General features: G+C 35.5%; 1 protein-coding gene and 1 long non-coding RNA gene across 2 annotated transcripts in view; both read right to left on the bottom strand.

Moving 5' to 3' along the window:
- LOC131954126 (uncharacterized) overlaps nucleotides 1-649 on the bottom strand; it is a 1987-nt gene extending 1338 nt beyond the window's left edge. Inside the window, exon 1 of the long non-coding RNA XR_009388735.1 lies at nucleotides 511-649. This is a non-coding gene — a long non-coding RNA (uncharacterized LOC131954126). The remainder of the gene's footprint in view (nucleotides 1-510) is intronic.
- A 2942-nt stretch (nucleotides 650-3591) lies between these two features.
- Nucleotides 3592-9879, bottom strand: LOC131954127 (anamorsin homolog). The gene is made up of 7 exons (XM_059317657.1): nucleotides 9719-9879; nucleotides 6632-6842; nucleotides 6164-6393; nucleotides 5740-5899; nucleotides 5050-5187; nucleotides 4421-4548; nucleotides 3592-3776 (listed from the first exon to the last, which is right to left on the bottom strand). Exons 2-7 carry the CDS (start codon nucleotides 6801-6803, stop codon nucleotides 3663-3665), a joined length of 942 nt encoding a protein of 313 aa, XP_059173640.1. The 5' UTR covers nucleotides 6804-6842; nucleotides 9719-9879; the 3' UTR covers nucleotides 3592-3662.
- Between the last annotated feature and the right edge of the window lie 1794 nt (nucleotides 9880-11673).

The following is an 11673-nucleotide window of genomic DNA, read 5'->3' as shown; positions in this document are numbered from 1 at the left end:
TGTGTACACAGTACATCAATGGATGACGGAACTAAACACTATACATCAATGGATCACGGAACTATATGTGTACATTGTACATCAATAATCACGGAACTATATGTGTACACAGTACATCAATGGATGACGGAACTAAACACTATACATCAATGGATCACGGAGCTATATGTGTACATTGTACATCAATAATCACGGAACTATATTTGTACACAGTACATCAATGGATTACATAACTTGTGCACATCGTACATCAATTAATGTGTTAAAATTCGCTTTTTAACACATTAAACTCGATTCTAAATTAAAAATTGTTTATAATAATTTAACAATTCCTGACATCACGACAAGTAACGAATCTGTTTGGTAATATCAGAAGAAATCTTGTCTCAGCCTCTCTAAGCTAAGTGCTAGCGTAAAACCCTATCAAAAAGAACCCTTTGTGCTCTACAGGCAAAACGTATAACAAACATAACACACTTGTATGTGAACATAGAGTCAACACAAACATACCGCCACGCTGGTGATCCCAAAAGTGCCAGACTATCTGCTACAAACTGTTATGTAACTATCGTCTGCGTGAAATTAGCATCCTTGTGGAGATGCGAATTGTAACAGCATTCTCTGTATAAGTAGTTTGTTTTGTTGTGTCTATTTTTACTTCGGTTATGTCATAACATTTACAAATACCCATCGTCACTGGTATCTAGCAGTTTGCCGAGAGAAAACCCTACATTTTTTTTTATCTTTATGAAAATAGCACTTATAGTAGTTCAAGTAGACAAAAACTAAATCAAGGTTATTGTGATGAATTTATTTTTATTATGAGTATTGTATTAATAAGAATAACACCAAAATTCCCTGTCGTTTATAAATGGGACCTTAAACCTGATAATAAAACTAAACCTAACTGAAACCGTAAGGTGATATTTCTGCTAGACTTAAACGTGCTAGTGCTGGTGATAGAAATGGTTGTGATAATGATAGTAAAAGCTATTATAGACCACACACTAGTTGGTACTACCACACACTAATTACTAGTTAGTAGAACTGTCACACACTAGTTAGTAGTTAGAAGAACTGCCACATACTATATGGTAATTAGAAGAACGACAACTCTGGTGAGTAGATAACATGGGAACTAACACTTGTATTCCCACAGATGGTTTCTGTATTTAGGCCTAAGTATTTTCTCCTGATAGATAGACCGAAAGCTTTGTGTTTCTTATCTTTCCACAGTGAAAACCATCTCATGCTAGCGGATCATTGTTCTGTGACTGTAAACTTTAAGTGTAGAATTTAGAGTTTTAAAAATGTATTGTCATAAAAGTTGTTTTAAATTTAGTATCCATTATATTGATTGCGGAATTGAATGTATTTGTAAAATTTTAAAGTTTTTAAAGAGAAATATGTCATGCGTCAGTTAGGGTTAAAGTGAACCTATCTTCGGATCAGCGTCTAAACATTGGCGGTGTTTTGGTGAGTTAATTGTTAACCTTGTGTTGTTGTCACGTCTATTCTAATTAAACTAACGATTGAATCAATTAATCTGGCCTTATCCAGGATAAAGTTGGATTAAGACTTTGTCTGTCAAATTGGCCAAAAATTAAATAGTTGAAACATATAGTAAAAGCGGTATATAGCTTGAACTAAAGTGACAAGTGACATGTATAGTGTGTATGTGTGTATGTATAGTGGTGAATATAAAGACGTATTGTTTTGTATATATTATGTGTGAGTGGGTGTGGCTGGGGCGTTTGTATGTGTATGTGTGTTTGCGTACGTGCGTGTGTGTCTGTGTGTGAGTGGGTGGGTGTCTGTTCGTGCGTGCATGCATGTGTGTACCGAAAAGTACTTATACCAACAATGAAGGCTGCTTGATTATAACCACACAAAAAAATGTTGCTATCCCGTACAGGAAGTTGTTTTATTTCAATTATAAAGTGTTTCAACATCCTTCTTTGTTTGACCCAGTGGCGTAGCTACCGTAAAGCAAGCGTAAGCAAGGCATAGGGGCCCAGCAAATAGGGGCCCTTTTTCGAAAGTTTGAGAGGGGGGGGGGGGTGCAAATCGAAAGTCTGAGGGGAGGGGGTGCAAATCGAAAGTATGAGGGTGGGGGGTGGCAAATCGAAAGTTTGTCCCCGGTCGCCGGGAAGGGTCGCTAAGCCCACTAACACTTTTTGCATGGGGGCCGAAAATCCTAGCTAAGCCACTGGTTTGACCTTCAACTTGTGTTGTAAGTGGGTTGTCAGCGGTAGGGGGGGGGGGTTGGGGTTATGTGACGAATTTACTGAAACTGATGTTGTTGTTGCTAGGCAAAACAATGGCTAAAAGTAAAACAATAAGTGCTTTTCACTGGTTAAATTAGACGTGGTTTGAATAGGTTGTGCTGACAAACTCTGCTCATATTTTCAATTAGAAATTCTTAAAGTAATATGTTTTAGATTTGGGATATTATTTTGCGTTCTTTTGTTTTCTTTATTTTAATAGCGAGTTGTTGGTTTCTCTTTCTTGTAGTTTTGTTGTAAGATAAGTTCTCACCTATAGAAAACGTGAGTTGTTGGTAGGGTAGATAACTGTCTGCGGCCATGTTTCAAGGGAGGTCGCTGTGTAGATAACCAGCTATGTTTGAGGGGCGGGAAGTCAAAATGTTAGGCAACCTCCACCACCAATTGACTGACCACGAGCACCAACAGACCTCCACAATTTACAAACTACTAAGTTAATATTTTGTTTTACCCACAGCCCTAGAACCACCTTTAGGACTTTCTGCCAACTAGTTCATGTACAAGAAGGCAGCCTTTTCTACATATAGCCACTCTGCCTTAGATGTCTATAACATCGTGAACGTAAGCCCTGGGTCCTTTATCACCATGCTCAGGGGCTAGGCATGGCGTGAATAAGATTGGTCACTATTGCACATTGGAGCTACAGCAAAGACTCAGCTCTTTATAAAACAGCAGCCCGTCCAAGGTCAGGATCTTAAGCTTTAAAAAATTGATGGTGAAAGCTGAACATAAATAAACGTTATCATTTTGACAAATTGAAATATAACCTTTGTTTTAAAATATACAGTTTTACAGTAGCATATCTGTATGTGCTTTAAGTGAAGTTCCCATTTAAGCCAGACGGTCCATGGGGTAAGTGAAGTAGATTTCACAGGAACAATGAACTGGATAGTGAGGTCAGTATATATAGCTGCCTGTGTACCAAACACTAACACATATTACTTATTGAACTGGATTCCGTGGTCACTAGCTGCCTATGTACCAAACACTAAAAGATGTTAACTATTTCTGTACTAGTGGAGACATCTACTGTACTTTTAATTGTTCTCAATTTGTGAGGATAAGAACAGTTTGTTTTTATTACTAAGTAATTATCCCAACTACAGTCAACAATGTTAGGGGAGGTAAATACAAAATCTCAATCAGTAAAACATTATTTAATTCCCTTGATAAAGATATTGAAAAAGCCTTGATCTGAAAAACACCTCTACTTTTAGATCATAAATAATGAAAGTCTTCGTATTTTTTCTAGCTTTAAGGGCGTTAATTTAAAAAACAAAACATAAAAAACCAACAAAAGAACGTATTTTGATTTAAAAGCCTCCACTTTAATACAACATCAAATGTCTATACAAAATTCTCCAGTTCTCTGTGTACTTAAGCATCAGCTTTGAGCTGTTGGTTTGATAACTGCACCTTCTCACCTGGTTTAAACGCTGGCATACCCAGGTAGGGACAACTGGCGCACCTGAACGCATCTCCAAGGTAACACTGAAAAAATATTAAAATAAATCTCTTGGTTAAATATCACTAAACTAAGACGTTTGAAAATGATAGAAGAGACTTGAACTCTAACTTCAAATCTCAATTAATAAAATGTGTACATTTTTGAGATTTCAAAAACAAGTTTACACAGACATTCAATGCTATCTGATAAAACTAAGAAATACATTTGTAAATTTTTTAAAAATGTAAGTTACTTATAAATATTGACGGGGACGGCTTAGCCTATAGTAAGAGTGTCAGACTGCAAACCCGAGAGTCTCGAGTTCGAATCCAGGTTCAAGTCCACCCAGCTCTAATGGGAAGCGTACTTATCTTATGTTAGGGAAACAAAGGTAACTGAGCATAGTGCTGACAACACTATCCCCTTGTATGCTGAGGGCATTGTAACAGATAAACTCTACTTTATCTGCCCTATGTGTCTTGAGCACAAAGGGTAAAAGATGATGATGATAAATATTTACAGTTTTGTAAAAATTGTTCCACATTCAGGTGACATTGGGATAATAAAAATATAAAACTATAAAATAATCTTTGTACAAAAATAGAGAAGTATCGCTGACATTGGGATAAAACAAACATGAAACAGTTATAAAATAATTTTTATAGAAAGACAAAGGAGTATGACTAACATTGCCACAGGCAGAGGTTTTGGTTGTTGTATCAGGTTGTTTCTTGTCTTGCTCCAGTTCCTCAGCCAGGCCACAGGTGCAGTTCTTGCAGGCTTTCTTCTTGGTTGATGATCCACCCCCACAGTCAACTGGGTCAAAACAAAAGATTATTATGATATTATTCATTGGGTCGGCGTGGTTTGGTCAATAAAGCTCATTGTTGCTAAACTGAAAAGTCCCGAGTTCGGACCCCCAGGACAGATGAGGTTTGATATTTGGAAACAACTCATCTAGTAGATAACACTCCAAAATCAAACAACTGATGCTAACACAGCATCATTGGGCGCATGGCAGTCTACTAAGGGTCAACTGCAAGGGTGCACGAGTTCCTAGATGAACTACAACAACCATGTGTTTGTGACCAAAGGAGCTATCTCTCTTATGCAAGGCATAGAGATGAGAGGGCGCCACCATGCAAAACTTAGCCTATTTATTCATTTTGTATAAATTTAATAGGGTAATTTGATTTTAAAAATTTAATGACAAAATGTTGTATAGTTTTTTCCAGCTGTGACAAAAATACTTTTTTCAAATAAAGTAACTGGGCATTGGAAGCAGCAATTGTCTTTATAAGTTAATAAAAATCTTACATTTGAGAGATGACGGGTCTGGTTTTTTCAAGTCATTCTCATCCAATAAATCATCCTCATTCACCAAATCTACATCATCATCTAACAAATCATTGGAGTTGAGGGACCAAACTTTGGTCACGTTTTCATCTACTTGTGCTGGAGGAAACAAAAACAACAATTTATTTTTTACCCAAAATATACACAGGCAATCATCACAGCCAGCGGATAAATACCTACAGATACAAGACTATCTACTCTTTAAGACTATTTTTATAAAAAAGAGTAATAAATTAAAAAAATACAATATTACTGATCAAGAGTTATATATACAAAACAATAAAGAGCCATAGACAGTTACAATGTAAAGTGAGACCTTGGGCTACATAAGTCTTACAGAATGTTTCCTCATAGAGTACCATTACTGAATTCTACTCACAAGTGCAACTGACCATATAAAGTATTCAGTATTCTATATTTTCAGCAAAGGAAAATTTACTTTGTTATCTAGATAACTGCATTGGTTATTAAATCATTATTAAAAAAATTCTTAATAAACTGATAATTAAATCAATATTAAAATGTTCTAAACAAATTGATTATTAAATCATGATAAAAATGTTCTCAACAAATCGATAATTAAATCATGATTTAAATGCTCTCAACATGAGTATTAAATCATGATTTGAATGCTCTCAACATATGACTCACTTGCAGGCTTTGGTCTAAAGGCTAACTTCAGCTGTGAAGCTGATCCAACTTCATAGCCTGGCTTCTGTCCATCTACCCTACACAGGGCTGTCTCAGAGCTCACCTCTGACCCCTGCTTCAGTTCCAGCTTCTCATCATCATTTAAAGAAACCTCACGAGGCTGAAATGGCACGTCATTAATTGTCAAGGGTAGTCAGCCATGTCAGTTTTAAAATCAAAAGCTTATATTAATAGATCACTGCTAGCTTAGCAGTACAAAACTTTAAACTTTGTTAGTACATCAAAAAATGTGTAACTGCTGTGTTGGTTTTAATATTCTTTTTTTAAAAATCTCATTGTAGTTAATTTTCAAGGTGTTGCTTTCACACAAAACTTGGTTTGTTGGTTTGACTGTAGTAAAACAATAACATGAACAAATACAAACCTCTGAAACATTGATGAACCCTGAGATTTTAAGTGTTGAAACCAGTTTATCCTTTGATTTGATGCTGCCCTCCCCTTGCCCCTGTGTGGCCACAAGCTCCTGCAGGTAGAGCTTGCCCTGTGGTTTGAGAACCCTGCAAAGTTCCCCCAGTATGTCTGTGCTGTGTCGTGTGCACAAGGGGTTGATGAAACCAGATATCACAACATCAAAAGTTGAACTTGGGTAGGCGGCTATTTAAAGAAACAAAATTTTACAAACTTAAACTAGAAACAATTCTAAAAAATACACAATTAGGAAAACCAGTGCATTTTAAAAAATTAAATGGAAAAACATTCATAGAAATCTACGACTGCTGTAAAAGAAAATTATATTAATTAAGCCTATAAACAAAAAAGAGAGATTTAACTTCTTCATGTCAAGATTTCATAGTTATGTTAAAAAAACCAAATACAATGTGTGTAGACGTACACAGAAGGAGCCTTTCACTGTGTTCAAGCTGTACCCTCCCTGTGTCACCAGACTTGACTTTATCAGAGATTGTGGTGACCAGTTCCTGCATCAGAGGTGACATCTCACTTCCTGCCCACAGCAGCAGGACTTGTGTTCCACTGGCCAGGTCAATGCCATCCAAGCTAGGCATTTTTTTAAATCAATAAGTTCCAGACTCAACTGATTCAATCTGAGATAGATAGAAAACAGAATTAGGGTTAAAAACTGCTAGAATAATAGATTAGATTTGATTAGAATGATCTGAAATCTGCATGAAGAACCAAGAAGTAGAATTGAATTATTTTATTAGGCCTATTTACTATTTAGTCTAGTATTTAATATTTAATATTAGAAATAATAGGTGTAGATCTAGTAGGCCTACTTATTTAATATTTAGGCCTAGGCCCTAAATTAAATTTTAAAGCCTACTATTTATTTAGGCTACAGTATTTAGTATTTACTAGGACTAAGTAAAAATATTAATAATTAATAGGCCTAATACTGCTAATAGAATAGTAATAAGGGGTAGTCCATAAATGATGTCACACCATAATTTTGCGGGGGTTCAGATGGTGTGACATCACACTTTTGCATTATAAAATAGCAACGGTATAAAACAAATTTTAGCCGTTAATTTGCGTTTTAGAAAACTGTTTTAATAAATTGTAATAGGAATTGATTAAAATACTCTCTAAGTTGACAGAGTTCAGACAAGATTTTGGAAAAATATCGTATTTTAAGGAAAATTGAACTGCAATTTTGAGGGGAGTCGTAGGCTGAGGTGTGACGTCATTTTAGGGGGTGGGGGGTCTGGCTGTTTGTGACTATGCGGGAGGTGGGGAGGTAAAAATTGTCAAAAAAATGTAGTATGACCCCTAAGAACTAATGGACCTGAGCAAGGAAAGTCTCAAAAGTATTCGAGAGGCCCATTCAATATTTTTAAATTCATGTACAGCATAGTTAAAATTAATGATTAATAATCACATCCTGCTATTCGATAGGCTCGCTTAAATTTTATTGTACAAATTGTAAACAAAAGAAATGGCAACTAGGTCATGTGGTTTAGTTAGGGCCTACATTGTTATTTTAAAACTTTATCTGCAAAGTTTTGTAAACAAAAAACTATGATGTGGGGCTGTCAGAAATCGATCACAGAGTTCCTGTACAAAATAGAAATGTATGTAGTTAGTGGGCTTACTTGCCTAAACCTAGCCTTAATTTTAACTCAACAAATTAATGAAATTATTTTCAAGTTCTCTGGATTTGCAACTTTTTATAACATTGATTATAAAAATTAGTAAAAATATCATTGTTAGCCTAAAAACTAATCTAAATTTCTGAATTATTTTTAGATCTAGGCTACTATTTTTTGGCTTTAGTTTTTATTTCTTTATCATTGTTAGTATTTGTTAAATATTTGTGCATGTTTTTAATCCATGTCAACTGTCAACAATATGATGATGGAAGTATTCTCGCCAACCCGGTCGCCTCCATATGACAACGTCGGGAGTACTTGATTGACTCGAGTATTTTTAATTTTTACTAGATCTATTTGGCTTCACTAAGAAACTAGAACACTGTTTCAACTCTCAAGAATCTCCATTCTAGCTAGACTAGATTTAGATCATAGAATTGTCATAGACTCTTCAGACTCTTCTAGTTCTAGCTAGCTAGATTTTCTGGTAATCTATCGTTTTGGGTACGTAAAATCGCCCGCGGCTATTTATGTACGAAAACGTTATCTCATTGTCAAGGCTTTAATAGTAGCATATTGTCATACTTGTGTGTCAAATATTATAGATAAATGAATAATAAACCTAAATCAATGGCTAAATATATCGATACAGGCCAGAAATTAACAGCAGTGTCTGAGAGCAAGATTTGCTATATAAACAGCAGCCATTTGTAAAATAGAGTGGCTTCCCCCTGAATCTGGCGCTAAAAGCTTATAAATATAAAACTTAGACAAGATGGCTGCTATAGTAAATGAGCATGGTTGCATCTGTTGGAAACATCGCTAGTCTTCATTTATTACGGAAAAGTTTTAATTCAATTGTTTAAAAACAGGTACATAAATGAATCAAGGAAACATTTTTGAATTTTTTAAAACATAAATCTTCCTCAAAATGTGAAATAATTATTAAAATTTAAGGAGTCACCTGTTTTTCACATTACAAATCGCGGGCGATTTTACGTACCCAAAACGATAGATTACCGATTGGCCAAGGCTATTCCCAGCCGGTTGGGAATAGCCGTATTGGGGCTATTCCCAGCCGACTGTGAATAGCCCCAATACGGCTATTCACAGTCGGCTGTCATTTCATACTATACGACTGTGAATAATATCTTAAAATAACATATATAGGCTAAGCATTTATTGTGACTGGGGAGTGAGGTATAGATTAAGAGAGCAGTGCTATTTTTATTTTGTTATATTTTTATAAAAAAGTTATTAGGCCTACCGTTAAAGTTTAGTTTAACTTTTAGGCTCATATCAGACATATCTGCTACAGGCTACGTAGCATCAGTTTATTTGTTTGTTCACATTGCTATTCAACTATCAATTAGGCCTACCATTAAAAATTCACATTATCACATAGATCTAGAATAAATATCAGGTGAAATAGGATGTCCTTTTTCATCAGCTATTATTCAGTTTCCATTACACTTTTTTTTGCTGATATGCCAACAATTACGTCACAAACGAAAAAAAAAATTAACAAAAATAACTCTTCCATGAGTAACTCAAGTAGAATCTAGATCTAATTGTGAAAAAAATATTTTGATAAGATCATGAGGTATACTTTTAAGGGTCAGACCATTTGGCATTTGTTGGATTTGAACCCCCACCTTCTGGCATGACAGCCTCTCCCTATGACCACTCGACCACACATCTTCATGCCCAGTTAGGTATTTTTAACATTAAATCTATCAAAAACGGTCACGACTGTGAATAGCCCCAATACGGCTATTCACAGCCGGCTGTGAATAGACACTTCGTTACCGATTTTCTAATTATTTAACAGATAGGCCTAGGGCCTAATTAATTTTACAAAACATCCTTACTTCAAACAACTGCGTAGGCTTAAACAATATAGATTTAGATCTAGATCTAGATTCTAGTCTATAAATTTAATTCTGCTGACTAATGATACTAAATTTGTTTCAACAACGATTTCGAAAGTTAGAGATCCTCAGTGATAAAGCTGACTGTGAAATTAAAAACTTAAACTCAACATCCGGTTTATTGTTATCAAAACATCAACACACTAACTAAAAAGTATTTACAAGAGAAAAATATTTTAAGCGAAACAAATGTAAACAAGCCTGCCAAGAAAAGCAACATTCGTTGTTTTTGTCTGCTAAATTTTAGGCCTACAGATCTGCCAATATTATAAATTGATGCAAACATTTCACACAAAAATGACTGGCACAAATCTAATAGTTTTCATCAAACGTAACTGAATTTTAAAACCGACAGTCTAGATCTAGCCCTACTCTAAAAGTTGTGCTACTGGTTGTGGTCTAGAACTTGACAGTGACACTGATTTTTTTTCAAGAAGACGGTTGCACAATTTCCGTTAATAATAATTTCGAAGAATTAAATAAATAAGTCATTATTTTTTCTAAATATATACTTATACAGTAGGCCTTTATAAATGTAGCGAAGAACTAGTGCAGTGGTTGACATTTTTTACACGTAATATCAACAAATTGTTCGCAGAGAACTCTCAAATAGTCTAATTATGAAGAAGAAATGGGATGTTTAAAAATAGTGGATTTTGTAAGCATTGTAAAACAACATACCAAAAAATTCGTGAGCTACATGGCAGCTTGAAGTGTTTCTTTCGGACTTTTTCTCCGGAGAATTTTTTAAAGGCATCTCTTCTTAGAGAACGCTGCCCCCCCCCCCCCCTCTCACTCGAAGAACGAAATAGAAAAACAAGTAATTAAAAAAAGTCTAGTGACAATTTTAGCGCAATTTCCTTGTGTTATCTAAAAATAGCTCTGTCGTAGTGTAAATCAAGAGCAGGGTTAGTAAAACCATTGGTTAAAATACATGTTTTATTTACAATAGAGTTACATGACTAAAAACCATTGCGCGCCTAGCTACTGGACGTGATGGCGCAGCCATTGAACATGATGGCGCAGCTATTGAACGTGATGACGCGTGTGGTGTGGTTGGAAAAAATGCCTACTAATTCGGTCCAAATTTTAATTAATTCAAAAAAAAATTTGTGACCAAACGAAAGGATATTTTTGAAAACTTTCTTCGGCAATATTGTTATAAATTATGGCAGGAATCGATTGGTACATGTTTCAAGTCGCTAAGTGGTCTGGTTACCGAGATATGGGTCAAAAACTGCTTTTTTTCGAGGTTTTTTGGCTTTTCCGGGAAATCCGTGAAAGAAACCCGGCATTTTTATGGCCTATGTTCATCCTCGTAACTTGCTTAACATAATTGCTTTTGGAACTAGTCATCGATATTGCTTCGTTGAGGAGGAGATACGACTTAAAGCTGCGGACACACATTCATCCATTCATCCATCCATCCAGAAATGACGGGTTAATAAACGCAATTCTCCAGAATGGAAATTGCGCTAAAAATTATATAGAAAATAGAGACTTATACCAGTGCCGTGCCCCCCCCCCCCCTCCCAACTCCATGTAGAAAATTATCTAACAGAAACACTGTGTATGACGGGGTCACGTAGGCCTACTTCACTGGGGGGGGGGGGAGGGGTATAATTTTGTGTCGACGTTCAGTCGCCAAAAAAAAGAGGTTGGGTAAAGAAAAAAAAATGTGACGTAGCATACATTTTGTTTCTTTACATTAAAAATAGCATCATAGGCTACGCTCAGATTGATTTTATAATTTTTGTTACTTTATGCCGTCCGTGGAGGAGGTAAAAAAAATGTAAAAATGAGTAGCGATTGTCACGTATAAATGTTTGCATCATTTGGACTAAAATGTTGGGTCTAAAAGAGCAGGCCTACTTCTGTTATCGTATCAATTAGTT

This window comes from Physella acuta, unplaced genomic scaffold, assembly GCF_028476545.2.
Source record: "Physella acuta isolate Inbredline_101_S28 unplaced genomic scaffold, ASM2847654v3 ptg000974l, whole genome shotgun sequence".
NCBI lineage: Eukaryota > Metazoa > Mollusca > Gastropoda > Physidae > Physella > Physella acuta.
This window is presented reverse-complemented; position numbering and strand designations above follow the sequence as displayed.